Raw genomic sequence first — 17,532 nt, forward strand, 5'->3', positions numbered from 1 at the left:
TGTCTTTGGGACGCTAGCCGCGGACTGTCGGCTTGCATGTTCGTCTCAATTAAATACTTTTGAAATGGGAAACACCTCTTGGCATTAACAGGCGCCATGGGGTGTGCGCCGCTTTTCCCAAACTACACGACAGACATTTTGAGATGTTGCTTTCGATCGTACTTTTGTGTGAACGCTTGTCGTTAGCAATGGAGCTAATGCAGGTAGATTAGCACACAGCTAGTTTGTTAGTCAGTACTGCAAGGCCCGGACGGTCGGACGACAACAAGACGACAAAACCATGAGACTTTTAAGGTTTCTGCGTAGCAGCGCGTCCATTGGGAAGGACATAGATTATTATTCCAAATTCTCGCCCTCTCCTTTGTCCATGAAGCAGTTTCTGGATTTCGGTAAGAAGTGAAAACATCACTTTAACTGGCTACCGATGCATGGAGACAATTTGTGCGTAAACTGGAACGCGCCATTTTCTATAACTCAGTAGTTCTCAAATGTATTATTATTATGAATTTTTTTTTTACACCGGTCCAAGTACCATCATCTGTTTTTAAAATTTATTTATTGTTGTAAACCCACTCCTAACAGTATGGAGTTTAAATATTAACACAGCGCTTAGATATAGGAAGAAGAAAAATACTACCTCATGATTAAATTAAAAATAGAAATGTTAAATAAAAATCACGTGTTGAAAAATAAACTGTTCTCAAAGATTAAATGTAAATGTACTATATTTAAAAGTTAAATACAACTGTGCTTAAAAAGTAAATCGTACAGTACTGGTTTAAAACAAAAAGTTTTAACAGGATGTATGCATAGCTACAAGCTTCATTTAATATGTTTGTATTCATCTCATGTTTTAAATTTGATTTATATTTAATTAAGTGACTCCTTCCCATACCTACCAGTAGAGATAGCCTGTGTACCACGAGTGGTGCTCGCACCACATTTTGAGAACCACCGCTATAATTAATCCAGTAGTAAAGTAATAATTACAATTAATGTGTGTAAAAAATAAAATAAAAAAAAACATCAACAAGAACTCTTCTAGTTCATAAATATATAAAACAATTGAATGAACGACAGTAACTGAGTGTGCCTTCTCGTGCAAACTAGTTCATTGTGCATTCGTAATCGTATACCCAAACTGTCAATGTGAACCAAGGACCCCCTGTGTACAGTATGAGACGATTTGTCAACGTGATACTGTACCATCAGCAAAGTGAGGTACACTTGTACATTTGATTATTGAAAGAGATGTTAAGTGAACAGTGTTATGTTTACTATTGTGGTTGTTGGGCATTCCTAATGGTTTGTAACTATTAAAAACAGCTCGCAGAATGATACAGTGCACTTCTACACCACTGCAAACTACAACCACAATAATAAACCTGTTTTTGAATTCATAATCTTGACAGTGCCAGCACAGTGATGGAAGTGGTTAGCATATCTGCTTTGCAGTTGAGAAGTCCAGGGCTCGATTCTTGCCTCAGGCCTTCCTGTGTGGAGATTGCAGATTATTTCCTTGTTTGCGTAGGTTTTCTCAGGCTTCCCTCCACATTCCTAAAGCAGGAAGGTTGGGTTCACTGAAAACTCTAAATTGCCCATAGATGTGAATGTGAGTGTTGTTATTTGTGTACTTAAGTGAGGGCATTTGGTTAGTTTATTCACCGGGTCTTAAAACATTGACCAGCTACCTTTCAAACAGGTGTCGAGTCTAAAGAAGTGACCAGGAAGTACAGTATAATATGTGACATATGTCCCCCTCAACCCAGGTTCAGAAAATGCTTGCGAGAAAACGTCCTTCACCTTCCTCAGACAGGAGTTGCCTGTGAGGCTGGCGAACATCATGAAGGAGATCAACTTGTTGCCAGATAACCTGATAAGAACGCCATCTGTGCGCCTGGTCCAGAGCTGGTATGCACATTTACTCTCATTCATTTGTCAAATTACAGTGACTACATTTTGATGTTTTTCATTTTAGATTTCTGTCTCTGTGACGATGGACGCGTTCATTTTTTTTCTGTTTTACTGAGCTGATCCGTTAGTTAAGCTTCCATTACGGGCTGGGCAAGAGGCACTTAAAATCAAATCTCCCCCCAAAATGGTTTATTTTGGTTTTAGTTTTTAATTTTACAAAAATCTGGCATTTGAACAGAGATCTTTAGATTTCAAGTGGCTCTAAATAAGTTACAGGGAACTGAGTTGATGCTGTTTTTGCATTCAATTATTATTATTATTTTTTCTTCTACGTGCAGGTATGTGCAAAGTCTCCAAGAGATCCTCGAGTTTAAAGACAAAAATGCAGATGACGAGAAAGTTACTTACGAGTACGTTTTAATTCATTGGACTTTCATTTTCCTCACAACTCCCCTTGTTTCATGCGATGTGTGTCCACCGTTAAGTTTCACAGATGCGGTGATCAAGATCCGAAATCGTCACAACGACGTCATCCCGACCATGGCTCAAGGCCTCGTGGAGTACAAAGAGACGCACGGTACCGACCCGGTGGTCAGCCAGAATTTGCAATATTTCCTGGACCGGTTCTACATGAGCAGGATCTCCATCCGTATGCTGCTCAACCAACATAGTGAGCATCCATTGTTATTATTCATCATGTTCATTTCAAAGATAAAGTACAGTGGAACATTGCCATCAATTTGTATTTGACACAAATAACGTGGAAAAATAGACAATGTCAATCGAGTGTTTTAGCTATTCTTGAACTTATTCAGGGTTTTTTATGTGATGGGTACCAATGATAGCAAAGAGGAAAAAGAGACAGTCAGGGACTTCATTAATTCTAAGGAGGGAATTAAATTGGGCGGCACGGTGGCCGACAGGTTAGAGCGTCTGCCTCGCAGTTCTAACCCGGCCACGCCTGTGTGGAGTTTGCATGTTCTCCCCGTGCCTGCGTGGGTTTTCTTGGGCACTCCAGTTTCCTCCCACATCCCAAAAACATGCATGGTAGGTTAATTGACAACTCTAAATTGCCTGTAGGTGTGAATGTGAGTGTGAATGGTTGTTTGTATGTGCCCAGTTCAGGGTGTACTGCGCTTCCTGCCCGATGATAGCTGGGATAGGCTCAGGCACGCCCGCGACCCTAGTGAGGAGAAGCGGCTCAGAAAATGTTATTTTTTGGGGCGGGCGCTGGAACTGATTAATTGCATTTTTATTCGTTTCCATGGGGAAAAGTGAATTTACATACGAGTGTTTTGAGTTACAAGCCTGGTCACGGTACGAATTTAACTCGTCTATGTAATGATCATTTATAATCATTGTACAATGTCCAGGAAGTCTGATGACCTTGGGACTGGAAATGGATGTTCTTATGACCGAAAAGTGGTGCATGTACATCTCTGCCGTGGGTGCTCGGTACAGCATGGCTAAAGCGATAACAACAATAATCATAAAAATCATCATCATAGAAGAATTTAATAAACTGCAATGTGACTTCCTTGTAATATTAACAATAGTTAACTTCTTTTTAGACTTGCAAGACAGTTAAGAATATTAAAACCTTATTTCCCCCCCATATTGAATTGTATTTAATCCTACACTTATCTGTAACTTGCACATTTGGAGTTTTTGCTGTTGTGTGTTTCCCAGCACTCCTCTTTGGTGGGAAGGTGAAGGTCAATCCAGCACACCCCAAACAAATTGGCAGCATTGATCCACACTGTCGAGTGAGTGAGGTTGTGAAAGGTGAGCACAATAGGATGGAAATCATGTGCTCTGAAAATTGAGAACTGATTTTTAAGTACTGGTGCTCATTTTGCCTTGTAGATGCCTATGAAAATGCAAGAAACCTTTGTGACAGATATTACATGAACTCTCCTGAGCTCACACTGGAGGAATTCAATGGTAAATATAAATAATTAAAAAACAAAAACATTTATTGGTACTTGTTAGTGTTGAATATTGATGGCAGTCAGTGGCTTGTCTTGACAGTGAAAGATGAGGCGAAACCCATCACAATGGTGTACGTCCCATCTCACTTGTACCACATGGTGTTTGAACTGTTCAAGGTAGGTTCTGCTGGTTGAACGGCGCTCATTGCAAAAGGTTAGCAGAGCACATGGCTCCTCTTTCCACATGATGCGTTCTGTCTCGGTGTAGAATGCCATGCGAGCCACAATGGAGCTGTACGGAGACGCCATGGAGCATCCTCCGATCCGTGTTCAGGTCGGTCTGGGAACTGAGGATCTGACAGTCAAGGTGAGTTGAAGCTTCCTTAATTCACTGCCATTAACAGCAGTTGACTTCAGATATCCATGTTAACATGGAGGACTGCCAGTGAATGATTTGCGGTCAGGTTAAAGCATATACAGTGTTCTCTGTAATATAATTTTTAAGACATTGTTTTTGGGCACCACTGTGTGGTAATTAAGAAAAAACAACAATTAATTAATGTTCACCTATTGTAGGAGGGTCTGAAGCGTGTCCCCTGAAATAAACGGGGCTTCAATGTACAAGTAGTGAAGAGGCATCCTTGTTTCAAACAGGTGAGCGATCGCGGCGGAGGCGTTCCCCTGCGCAAGATCGACAGGCTCTTCACGTACACGTACTCCACAGCTCCTCGACCGAGCATGGATGGGTCCCGGGCTGCTCCTCTGGTGGGTCATCATGATGTCCAATCAAAAGTGTCAGAAATTGGACCCCTTTAGGCTTCGCAAGTCCTGGTCTGGGTTAAGTGTCTTTGAGCACACTTTAGTTTCGTGTTGTTTGTCAGTTGTTGTCAGCTGTTAGTTACAGTCAATAAGTTTTGAAGACTTCATTCAAATGTATTGCTATTCTGATTGAAAAACCTTGATGAAACTGTCATTCAACTATTTATCCACTTAGTAGAGCAGCAGCATCACCACATTGACAATTTAAACGCCTTTTTGTTGGTTGCACTTTGAATAACCCACAAATTCATGGTGTTAAAAAGTGACTTTAGTTTTATTTAAACCTAATTTCTGCACCATGTCAAACACTTGTAGTGCATATATTTGTAGATTGAATGATGTGATAAACTGGGGTTAGGCCTAGGCGATAAATTCCAGTTTCACCAGGACCATTTAAAAAAAACAAAAACTTTTTTTTCCCGTCAAAATTTGATTTTAATGTTTTTGTAGGATTTTTGCACCAAACAAAATGATTTTATTGTAAGGCCATATTGCCTAGGCCTATTAAGGAATGTATTTATGGTTTACCAATATGTTTATTATTGTGTTGTAGTCTGCAGTGGTGTAAGACCCGCGCTGCTTCCCACTTTAGGTAGTTTCTACTATTGTAATTGCATTGCCCTATTTAGCAGTATGACGCAGTGACACCCACAGTGATGTAACTGAAGTGTTTTCACGCAGGCCGGTTATGGATATGGCTTACCCATCTCTCGACTTTACGCCCGTTACTTCCAAGGGGACCTCAAACTGTACTCTCTGGAGGGCTACGGGACTGACGCGGTCATCTACATACGGGTGAAGATTCGTACATTCAATGTCACATCTCACAAACTAGGGAGAGTCAGAAGTTTGACCCCTCCTTCCCTTCCCTCTCAGGCACTGTCCACAGAGTCCATCGAGAGGCTCCCGGTGTACAACAAGTCAGCATGGAAACACTACAAGACGATGCACGAGGCCGATGACTGGTGCGTCCCGAGTCGAGAGCCCAAGGACATGACTACATTTCGTCAGTTCTAGATGGGAGCTGACGGCGGTCCTCAAGCCAAGTGTTTGTTGGTGTGTTAATGGCAGTTTGTATGGAAAGCTGTTTGAGCATTTATTCAATATCAGTTTTAAAGGTCCCCTTTCATCTGAATCAATTTTTTCGACAGTTTTATGCATAACATAGGTCAAAATGAGTCGGTGACAGTGGTTTAAAGTTGACATCTATGCAGTTTGTTGTTTGAACAGCAAAAGTGCTTGCAAACAATTTGAAATCTCAGGCAGCTCACGGTCCCTATTAGTCGGCCAACAATCCAACCCTTGGTGTGCGTCACAATAATTTATACACCGAACGGGCACTCGTCTGACCGACATACCTCCACCACCTTGGTCCTCTTCAGCGGGTCAGCGGCAGCTCGTGTCTAGCAACAATAGAGCGCTTCAGCACTCTCGCTGTGCTGTCGGTGCTGTGGCTGCTCAAAGCGCTCTCTTGCCAGCAGCCCTCTTGGGAGGACAGGTGGTGGAGGCATGTCTGTGTGGTGCAGGTGAGGCGAGTGACCGTTCAGTGTGTATAATTGCGTGTATTTATTTTGGAGCACAATTCATCAAGTGTTGGATTGTTGGCCCACTTATCGGGAACGTGAGCTGAGATTGGACAAGGATGACAATAAAAAGAGGGGCTAGTTTGAGCTTGTCATCTGCTCCCATTCATTTGAATTGAATTGGTCCGCGATTGCTGGTGACAATGAATGCAAGCTTGACTATTTCATCCACCACGGTTACATTAAAAATTAGAAATAGTTAAGTATTGCAAAACACAACGTGTAGACTGAATAAGCGTTCCGCGTGTATAAATAACTCCCACGATCAAACTTATGCGAAGGATTCAAGTCTGAACTAGGCATCGAAAGACGTGACAGCTATCTAGCAGATGCCGTGGTATAGACCAATGAGATCCAACCTGTTTTCCATATCTAAATTAGGGAAGGGGAGGAATCCAATCAGAGCAAAGATCATTTAAATGTCGCATAATCTGACCGTCTCAAATGCCAGGAAGACAAAAAAACAACTAGAATAACTGAAAAGGGACATTTTTGGCATTTCCAACCAAAACCTGATAAAACGACATCAAAATTAAATAGACAAACTATTGAAGTGGAACTTTAAGGTCCATGTACTCGTTACACATTCTTTGTCACAACTAGAGTGCACTAGTAGGACAGTGACTTTTAGCCTACTTGTATGAAAGATATCGAACACATGCTCCAACATCTTCCGATAAGTTTCTGTGCGTGTCTAATGTGCAATTTCAGATTTGTACAGAAAGTAAAAATTTGTCATATATTTCATAGAGAACAACCTGTTTTTATGACCGGTAGGGTTTTTATTTTGTTTATTAAGATAGTGTCTCTTATGGGGACTATTTTTCTGTTTTTAAATGTCATGGTTACATACATCAGGCAACAAATGTCTTCAGTGTGTTACAGTGGTTACAGTAGAAACTAGAATATATGCAGGGTCAGTTGTTTTCATTTATTTTTTTTTAAAATGATGTTAACAGTAAATCTGTCATTGCGTTATCAATGTCTCTTTCTATTTAATAATACCTTTCGTCGTACTAGACAGCCTCAGTCACATCATATTATGTAATGTAGATAAAGCATGTTTTCAAAGTTACAGTTTTAGAAGTCTATGGTTCAGTCGGTTTCAAGTAGATTTTCTTTTCAGCTTTTTAACTTAACATGATGATCAATTTACTGATTTTCCATTTGTTCTTGACCTTTGAGGTTGGCAACAAAACTATTGGACCACCAAAAAAAAAAAAAAAAAAAAAAAAGACAGTTCACCTAAAGTTTTTCCTAAAAACAAACTTAAGTCTGAGTTGGTGTTAACAAATAAGAGGCATTCATTTCCTTTTAAACTGCAGTTTATTTCATTCAGGGCAGTGACTTTTTAATGGAAACGTTTATTTTTGTCCAAAAGCTGGAGGATACCACAACTTCAGTATTCTGAACTACAAAGCGACACCTTTGGCAGTAAATTATTAATTACAAATGACAATTACCACAGAATGCTGAGAGATGAGCTGCTCTTATTATTCACATATAAAAAATAAAAAAAAAACTCATTCTGAATTAAAAATGTTTTTTTAAATCTGCAGTGGCTCTCAACAGTTTAATTCGTCATTGGTCTAATTTGAGAGAGAATCGAAAGACATATACAAATAGATTTTTAGGAATGTTTTATTTGACCTGAAATTATTATTGATGACAATAGTAAAAAGTGCACTCACGGTGTAATATGATCAAATGTAAGCAGTAGCATTTCCAATAAATGGGCCACCGCTGTTGTCTACCAGTTTTCAGCCAAGGCAAATCAGTAAACAATCATTGTTAAAATGTGTTTGTTGATTCCGTTTGTACCAAGAAGTGTTTCTCTGATTCTGAAGATGAGAGCAAAAGGTTTCTTGCTGTTTCATACAAAAGTGTACCAAGAGAGGAAACCCTCGGGCTTGGCTGTGAACATTCAATATTCCTACAGTCCTTATCATAGGCAGGTGTTTACTGTCCAGTGGACCTAGTGAGCGAGTTCCCCCCCCCCACCCCGCCCCCACGCCATGAACCATCCATCATGATTCCGACTCAGCATGTACACATTGCGGGACAGAAGAAGCAAACAGAGCTCGGTGGTCCTTGATTTGTGTTTCTGGCCTAACTATTCTACTTAGTAGAAAACATTAGATACTATAAAACCAACAATGAAATGTAAATGAAAAAGTAATGAAGATAGTTGGCACATGTATAAAACATTTATACATTTAAAACCTTGTCGTTCATTGAAGCTTAAAAGACAAAAGTGCTTTTGACTCCACTGTACAGTACAATACAAAGTGTTGTACATAAAACAGCAATGTTATACTAGCAAAAAATATCACGTTTTCATAGCAGTACACATTGGACTTTCCTATAAAAATGTGCATGATATATCTGAAAACATACTTTATAATTACCACTATTAGCTTCATAGTGGTACAAAATTTCAGAGGCTTTCAGGGCACACCAACATTGAGGTTTTCAATCTCATGATAAAAATGATTTTGAGTTAGTGTTATAATGCTGCAGGAAGATCAGGCGCCGAATTATGAACAAAAATCACATGTGGCACCTTTTTGTCCGCTCAGCGTGGGCACTTAACGGTCGAGACAACAACAACCTTGTCAATTTCTTTTTGTTAGCTACTGTACGTGGACTGGTTCAGCACACAGAGTCAGTACTGACCGGCAGCCGTCCACTCCGGCGGATGTCCTTTTCTCGCTTCTCTTTTTGCTTCTCCAGCTTCTCCTGGGCCTTGCGCATTTCCTTCAGCTTTTTCTTGATGGCGGATCGGTCGCTCTGACTGGACACGCCGAGCACCTGAAGGATATTGTGTGCAAATAAGGCATAGCGGACAACTCCAAACAAGAAGGTTTCTTAGCATTTGATCGGACTGTAGTCTGACAGTTGCTGTTTTTCTTTGGTTCTTCTTTTTATCAACACACACAATACACGTTACTACTGCGTGATTGATTTTGAGTTTAGTTTCAAGGCAAAATCACACTATTACTTAAAAACAACTACTTCTACAGCAACTACTAACACACACCACATTCTATTCTTTAATCTGGTCCCACCGAGCATTTACATTATCAAGAGTCCTGTAATATTTGCAATAACTTTGCTCCCTAAAATTGGTTAGCTAAAATGTATTAATCATTTATCTCAGAGGTGGGAAAACGTTTGTACTCAAGGGCCACATTAGATTTTTTTAAAAGGGAAAAATGTGTACACGGGTGGGTTAAAAGGTGTAAAATATTTTATTCTAATAAAAAAAAGTTAATTTTGAAGCCCTTTTAAAAAATCCATTTAAGCATAAAAAACTAATTCTTAAATTTGAAATTTAAAAACCAAAGACCAAGTCCGAAACCTTGGTGTTCTGATAGATTCCGACCTGACTTTCAACAGTCATATCAAGTAAATTACTAAAACTGCCTTTTACCATCTGAAGAACATATCCACAGTGAAGGGTTGCATGTGTCAAGCAGACCAGGGGCCTCATGTACAAAAAGTGCGTACGCACAAAAATGTGCCGTACGTTCTTTTTCACGGCAAAGTTCAGATGTATCAAGAATGAAATGACCATGGAAATGTACAGTGCCTCACGCCAACTTCATGGCTGGCGTAGGCATGTTTCTACAGCTTTTGGTGCTTTGGCGACACTTACAGGTGATGCTGGGAAACTGACCAGAACAAAGAGGTCAGAGCAAATTACTCCAATTCTAAAGTTCTGATACTGGTCTATAAATCACAAAACTGTTTAGGACCTGAGTACATGAATGAAATGCTAATGGAATATAAACCCAGTAGGGCTCTGAGATCGACAGACTCAGGTCAAATAGTGGAGCACAGAGTCCAAAGCAAACATGGTGAAGCAGCATTTAGCTATTATGCTGCACACAAAAAAAGCCCCAAGTGTGCATGTTTTTAAACTCTTCTTTTTTCCCATGCTTTTTAGAGCATTTCCACTTTAAAATGATATTTCTTGCACTGTATGTTGTTTTAATTGTATTTTTGTATTATTCTATTTGTTTTAAATGTTTATAAGCTGTTTTTTTTCTTCATTTTTAAATGATTTTAATCATGTAAAGCTCAGTGTTTATGAAATGCGCTATGAAAATAAATTTGCTTTGCTTAATATTTTTATTATTTACAATCCATTAGTGAACCAATTATTTAATAAAATAATTTTCAAATTGTTAAATTTATATGTAAAATAGTTTATTTTATTTCAAGTATTTCCACAAAACTTATGAACAATTATTAATATTATTAATAATATAAGAATGAAGTGACGGCACGGTGACCGACTGGTTAGAGCGTCTGCCTCACAGTTCTGAGGACCGGGGTTCAATCCCCGGCCCCGCCTGTGTAGAGTTTGCATGTTCTCCCTGTGCCTGCGTGGGTTTTCTCCGGGCACTCCAGTTTCCTCCCACATCCATAAAACATGCATGGTAGGTTAATTGAAGACTCTAAATTGCCCATAGGTGTGAATGATTGTTTGTTTCGATGTGCCCTGCGATTGGCTGGCAACCAGTTCGGGGTGTACCCCGCCTCCTGGCCGATGATAGCTGGGGTAGGCTCCAGCACTCCCGCGATGAGGATAAGCGGCTCAGAAAATGGATGGATGGATAAGAATGAAGTAATTTAGCATTAAAAAAACCTTTTTTTTTTTTTTTTTACCTCATCTATGAACGACCTGGCCCATTAGTCTGTTTTACAAATCAAACATGGCCTATGAGCACTAAAGTTTGCCCACCCTTGGTATGTGCCCATACAGTACAGTACAATACAGTAGTTAGTATAGTAGTAGTCCAGTAATGTCAACTATGAACATGTCAGGGAGGTCAACTTGCCACTAGGTGGCAGTCTCAGGCAGGCAACAGCTGATTGACATTGACCACAGAACTCATACTTACGCGCGCGCACGCACGCACGCACACACACACACACACACACACACACACCAGCTCACTACAATATTTAGATTCAGCAATTTGTACCTTTAACTTCTCACTGTCCAGCTGCAGAAGTTGCTGCCCGTCGACTCCCTTGGCTGTGAATTCAGCCGTGTACTGGTCCATGTTCATGCCCATCAACCAGTGACACACCTGTTGAATGGTCCATTCAGAGACTGGACGGTTGTGCCACTGATATTCTTTTCCTGTGGCCACTGGCTCGTCATCCAGAGTCTACATAAGGACAGGCAGTGTGGTAATATTGAAATATATACTCCTATAACTTGAGTGGTATACATTATCATGAGTGTGATGTATAAGCCGAGAAGAGCGATGTGAGTGACAATGTCATGCTTATTGTGCATAATGAATGCCATGTGAAATATTACAATGGAATTTTCTTTTGGCTATTGAGACAGCAGAAGAGGAGTGCAACAAATAAAATCACACATACTACTAAAACTACATGCTGTATACAATGCTCCATGCTAGATGACCAACTAGTCTGCTAAACAGAAAGATTCTGCTGACATTCTCAGAACTTGACCGAGTGGGGTTGGAAAGCCATCAGAAAAAGAAGCAATGCTTAAACACCAGTAAGCAACAGTCAGTAAAGCAGTCACATTGTTCTGTGGTCCACCAAGGACGTAAAGAACAGAACAAGCAGCACTAATTTACAGCACATCACAAAAGCTAGGCTGACACTCGCATGAACCAAACAAAATGGCTTTGAGAGACACACATGCAGTTCTCATCTATTTCCGCTCTATTCAGGGGTTAATCACAGCTGTGGTGGGGAGGGGCCTCAAAGAGCATGCTTGAGAGTGTCCCCTTTCAGCCCCATCAAGGCATCCCACACAGCTTTTGTGACTCCGCAACAAGGAGAGCACTCACCTCGCTGGAAGAGAAGATTAAAGTGTGTGAGCGCCCAGACAGATTGGGTTCAGCGACTAACCCAGAGATGTCTGAACTGGGACTGGTGGGGTTACAATCATCTATGACTGACAAACTCTGGTGGAACAAGTGGAGACAAGGAACGCATTTATAACAACACATCAACAGTTCTTACACCGGGGTCAAGGCTAGAGGCGGAAAGGACAGTGCTACGACATCATCAAGTTATGTGATTGGAGTGTGGCGGCAAGCCAGGTTTACTGAGTACTCAATCATTTTTCATCTATGTGAATCTCCCTTTTAAGTTCTAGACATTGATCTCCCACCAAAAGTACATCAACTTCTAAACTACAACTAACACAGATAAAACACAGGTGGGTCAGTATCACTATTAAGTGCCTTTGGTGTCCTCTTTAGAATCACTGCGTCGTCATGAAAATTTTGGAGAATAATAAAACTGAGGACTTATTATGTGGCCAAACATTTGCGCACATAGCAGTACAACGATAACTCTTAAAATGGGTTTCCTTCCTTTTCTACCATTTTCTTCTATTGGATGTATGTGATTTTGGCCCACATATTGCTCTGCTAACTATAATGTGACTAAGTGGTCAAATGATACTAAATCAAAATTTTTTACATGGTTTTATTGTCCACAACATGTTATTTGATTTTAAAAAAAGAAAAAAAGGAATTTTGATCATGTGTATTCTATTTTCAGAATCATACTGAACATGTGTGTGAACATGTGTCCCTGATATTGCTATCATCCCTGTCATTACATGGTAACTTCTCCTTTAAGAAACATTGATGTTTTCAGCGACATTACAACCAGGATGTTTTCTTTTTTTTATTATTATTATTATTAGAGGCTGAAACAGTAGATAGTTGCAGAATAAATATTTACAACGGTGTTTCGTAATTTTCATCACATTATGTGTTTAGTTGGATGTTGTCAAGCTTATGTCCACTCTGTCATAGTGAAATTATAAATTTATAGAAAAACCTTTCATAAATTGAAAATTCAGTACATTTCTTAAACATTATACAGTCAGCTTGCTAACAGAATCATGTTTCTAAGTGAAGGTCCACAATGTGTTCATTAAATGCTAACATTAGCCAAAAATATCCACCCCGTCAGCAAGCTCACATATTTCGCTGTTTGCACGTAAATTTTTTGATTGCAGTTAATTGATATATAAAAAAAAGTGTTGGAATTTGACCAATATGCATTTCTAACAGCATAACATCTACTTAATACGATGAATGTTATGTTCAATGGAAAATCTCAACTTTTTGGGGTGAAATGGGGAAGTCACAAAGGCACCTTAAGGTGATATTGACTCAGGTATGAGGTAATGTTCCACATACCCATGACTAGAAAGGAAATACAATTGAGGAGGTAAAGAAAAGTCAGCACTGGATTTGTTAGTGGTGCTCGAATGAGTCGACAAAAACGGACATACTGTACCAAATCTAACGATCGACTGAATAAAGGGGACCAGGAGAGATTTGTCTGTTTAAAGGACAGACCTTGCCTTCATTTCAATAAAACATGGTGAAAACACTTGTCAAAGTATGGTGTGTGTGCGCGTGCGTGTATTTGCGAGCGAGAGAGAGAGAGAGAGGGAGAGAGAGAGAGAGAGGGAGGGAGAGAGAGAGAGAGAGAGAGAGAGAGAGAGAGAGAGAGAGAGAGAGAGACAGTAATTTGAGGCGTTTGATGTGTTAGACTTTGGAGATGAGTGAGAAGTTACCAAATTCTTCGCTGCGTAGCTCCGTGATGGCCAACATGTGGATCCACTTTTTGTGGCTTTCGCATAATATAGTGTGTTTGGATACTATGTCGGTAAGAGCAGATGTTTGGAGGTGTAGACTAGTATTGCCCTTTCAATGACGATGGTATGACTATAACACACAGGCCGGAAAGCTATCAAGTTTTTGGCCTGACTGATGTTTTGTTAAGCTGAAATTCGTTACATGAGAAAATACGCCTGCGTTAATTCTGTGATGGGTACAAATACTCTGCTTTAATCAACGTTAGAAAAACCTCAATACCTTGTTCTTGCGATCCTGGCTTAGCTCACTGCTGCTTTCAGCATATGGCAGGCTGCTGCTGGAGGAAGACGGCTCCCTGTCTCGGTCCTTCTCTTTGTCTCCAAACCAAGAGAAGGGCATACAGGTCGGGGTGGAGGTCATAGTATCTGCAGGAGACATGTTACCCCCAGAGTCTTCCAGTAACTCTGCTGACCCCCTAAACATTGGGGATTACAAAAGGAAAATCCACAGACAAATGTTTACTGATGTCATCAAGACAACAATAACAGCATATGTTGGACCAGTATGAACCAAAAAGTGTGGAAATTGGGACTGATTTTTGGAGATGGGAGCTGGCTTTCTGAGCTTTAGTGGAAATAGACCAACATCAAATTTGACGACAAAACAAGAAACAAATGATGTGATTACTTCCTCTATTTTCTGGTGTTGGATCTGTCAAGAATGTGTGTGTACCAGCACTATTTCAATTGTAGAACATACAAATATGCATTGAAGGACAATACAATGTCACTTCTGTAATGGTATTTAACATGATATATGGTAGAGTACCTGCTGTCCAAAGACATTCTCATTGCCTCCTTGTCATGTTTTCTTCCTTTGCCACCTGACTTCCGAAGGCCCCTGGTGCAGTATTGATCAAATAAATGGTAGATAAGGAAGTGGAGAGTGGTGGCCATGATAAAACATAAATGTTGAGGAATTGTTGAAACATACCCAAAGTCAGGAAATCGCCTTTTAGGTTTTGTAGCGGATGTGTGTTCAATTAATTCATCTGCAAAAAAAAAAAAGTTTTTTAAATAATTCCCCAGTAAGCCAGGAAGAATGTGACAAAAAGCTTTTGCTGTCATTATATTTTAGTCCTTCATACCTTTGAGCGCTTTTTCCTTGACTTTGGACTCCCTCTTTTTGACACTGGGCATAAATCCAGAGGGGGATACTGGTATTGTGGTGTCATTTGGAGGGGACAAAGAGAGACTGCCACTGCTTTCAATACTGTCCCCCTGTGATGGTGACAAAGATGGGCTGTTGGAGAGCTCAGGCTTACTCTTCAACTCAGCTTTCATCTCGGCTGGATCATCTTTTTGTTCATTCACGGCATAGCAGAGAGGCACTGGGAGGGACAGGCTCTCCTGGATTGAGCTCCGTCTTAGAGGTTCCTGCTCCTCTGGGTCATCCTCCTCCTCAGTTTCCTGGAGGGACAATGTTGATTATGTACAAGGACAATCCAAGGAAGAGGAGATACAAGTTTCTGTTTTGACTGGCTGATTCTCCGAAAGACAAGGTGCGTTAGACAGTACAATAACGATATACAAGCCACACTGTATGAAAAGCATTAATGATGATCAGCAATCGCTTTCATTAATATGCTATTGTTTTGAGTAAAAGACATTATCGTTAAGGCTGACCAGTAGTTAAGAATGTAAGGACCAAAACATTTGTTAAAACAAACTGTGTAGAGCTACTGCAATCAAATATTTTTGGAATTGATTATTCTATTGATTATTTCATCACAATCACATTAAAAACTGATTTTGTGTTATGCAACAATAAAATGTGCACATTCCACATTATAATATCTGTGACTTTTAAGTGTGTATGGCTTTAAAATGCCACCTGGTGAGTGAGTTGGCTCTTGTGAGCTCATGTTAGCAGCTGGCTGTTAACCCAGTTTGCGCGTTGACTGCCTACGCATCAGTTGTGGCCGGAGAAGCTTACGTATGAATGTGCTTTTTACGTTTTTATTTTGTTACTGTTTGTTCAATTAAGTGGCTGAAAGTGCACCAACGGCTGTGTCTATCCTTGACCATTTGTGGGGTCATTATATGTTCTAACTCGCGATGGCTATATTAAATTAGCTAACATACCAGTACATACCTTGTGTTGGAAATTGTAGACATGCTGTACTTTAGTTCTGCTTTGCACTAGACAGATTGCACTTTGTGATCATGTTTTTTAAGTGTGAAATTATCCTAAACTTTGGGCACTTTACGTCTTTTACGCATTCTTTCCTCCTGGATTTCCACATTCGTGCCAACTTATTTCTACACTGAGTGGTGTATGAATCTGCAGTAACATTAGTCCATTTGGAAAAATTATCACTTCAAGGCAGGCGGTTAGCATATCTGCCTCACAGTTCTGTGGTCCCGGGTTCAAATCTGGCCTCGCCTGTGCGGAATTTGCATGTTCGTCTGTGCCTGTGTGGGTTTTCTCCAGGTACTCCGGTTTCCTCCCATATCCCAAAAACATGCATGGTAGGTTGATTGAAGACTCTAAATTGCCTGTAACTGTGAGGGTGAATGGTGCTTTGTTTATATGTGCCCTGTGATTGGCTGGCAACCTGTTCAGGGTGTACACCGCCCCCAGTTAGCTGGGATAGGCTCTAGCACGCCCACGACCCTAGTGAGGATAATCAGTGTAGAAAATGGATGGATGGATCACTTCAAGTCAGAGATTTTGCTTCGACATTTTTTGTAATTGGATTATTCGATTTATCGTTTCAGCCCTACTCATGTAATGCACTGCCATTGAGAAGGTCAATCATACTCAGCTACAAATCTTAAATTGAACATACTTATTACATTTTAAATTTCTGTCTAAATGATACTGTACATAATAGCTGTTTAGCTTGCATTCAGATATGGCTGAGCGTATTCCTGACTGACCTGTGAGTGGCTCGAGGACACGGTGAGACTCTCCTTCAGTTTGTTTCGAGAAGGACGCTGACGTCCAGCCTTCTGGGCCAATAGGCCTTTTGCTTTGTGTGCACTGGTGTCCAACAGCTCTGTCTCACGGACCAGCTCGTTCCAGTCTTCCTCTTCATAACAACAAATGTAAACCAAATAAGACTTTTCTTCTCCTAATTCTTCTATTACAAATGTAATTCAGTTCCAGTTACCCTTTGTACCTGCAAGCGAGTCAACAGACTTTTTATCTGTGGCTGGGACTTGGAAGCAAAGGCGATCTTCTGCCGAATTCTGGAAATCTACACTTGAAGCCCCCTCAGACTCCAGGACAACTATCTGGAGACAAAGACCACTAGGTATTAATATCACTTTTGCATGTCTGTTTGATGTGTAAACATGTTTTAAAACTAGTTTTTTTTTTTTTTTTTAAAGTTCTTACCCTATTCTGCAAGATGTCCAGCTTTTCTTTGTAGAATCTTTCTTTTTCATCGATACCCTTCTTCAGCTCTTCCTCTTTCTTCACAAAATCTATTTCTCTGAAGAAGATACGCAGAACTGAGGTTAAAGAGTGAAACAATTCTACAATATGTGACAATATGTTCAAAGTATATGTAGAATATATAAACAGAAAATATCCAGTCGAGTTGTAAGACTACAGGACTCCTTTCAGCACCACCTTAGTCCCCTTACTACACATTTTTTC

At 40.1% G+C, this 17,532-nt stretch overlaps 2 protein-coding genes across 6 annotated transcripts in view; one reads left to right on the plus strand and one right to left on the minus strand.

Moving 5' to 3' along the window:
- Positions 1-8,667, plus strand: pdk1 (pyruvate dehydrogenase kinase, isozyme 1). Of its 3 annotated transcripts, XM_061691147.1 has the most exons (11): positions 1-389; positions 1,770-1,911; positions 2,253-2,324; positions 2,400-2,584; positions 3,604-3,699; positions 3,781-3,858; positions 3,946-4,022; positions 4,114-4,212; positions 4,500-4,610; positions 5,346-5,459; positions 5,541-8,667. In XM_061691147.1, the coding sequence occupies exons 1-11, from the start codon at positions 281-283 to the stop codon at positions 5,679-5,681; spliced, it is 1,224 nt and encodes a 407-aa protein (XP_061547131.1). In that variant the 5' UTR covers positions 1-280; the 3' UTR covers positions 5,682-8,667. The 3 variants fall into 3 exon arrangements, with proteins under 3 accessions (XP_061547131.1, XP_061547130.1, XP_061547132.1); XM_061691146.1 differs by having other exon boundaries at positions 2,253-2,584; XM_061691148.1 differs by lacking the exon at positions 2,253-2,324.
- ppp1r9ala (protein phosphatase 1 regulatory subunit 9A-like A) overlaps positions 7,513-17,532 on the minus strand; it is a 23,830-nt gene continuing 13,810 nt past the window's right edge. The window contains exons 10-19 of one of the 3 annotated variants that reach the window (XM_061691143.1): positions 17,269-17,365; positions 17,051-17,165; positions 16,809-16,960; positions 15,014-15,335; positions 14,860-14,917; positions 14,695-14,766; positions 14,146-14,341; positions 12,091-12,207; positions 11,242-11,430; positions 7,513-9,058 (exon numbers count right to left, since the gene is read on the minus strand). In XM_061691143.1, the coding sequence (XP_061547127.1) occupies positions 8,900-9,058; positions 11,242-11,430; positions 12,091-12,207; positions 14,146-14,341; positions 14,695-14,766; positions 14,860-14,917; positions 15,014-15,335; positions 16,809-16,960; positions 17,051-17,165; positions 17,269-17,365 (1,477 nt within the window). In that variant the 3' untranslated portion in view covers positions 7,513-8,899. Of the gene's footprint in view, positions 9,059-11,241; positions 11,431-12,090; positions 12,208-14,145; positions 14,342-14,694; positions 14,767-14,859; positions 14,918-15,013; positions 15,336-16,808; positions 16,961-17,041; positions 17,166-17,268; positions 17,366-17,532 lie in introns of all 3 variants that reach the window. The other 2 variants (XM_061691142.1, XM_061691145.1) reach the window with 2 other exon arrangements.

This window comes from Phycodurus eques, chromosome 12 (genome assembly GCF_024500275.1).
Source record: "Phycodurus eques isolate BA_2022a chromosome 12, UOR_Pequ_1.1, whole genome shotgun sequence".
NCBI classification, from domain to species: domain Eukaryota; kingdom Metazoa; phylum Chordata; class Actinopteri; order Syngnathiformes; family Syngnathidae; genus Phycodurus; species Phycodurus eques.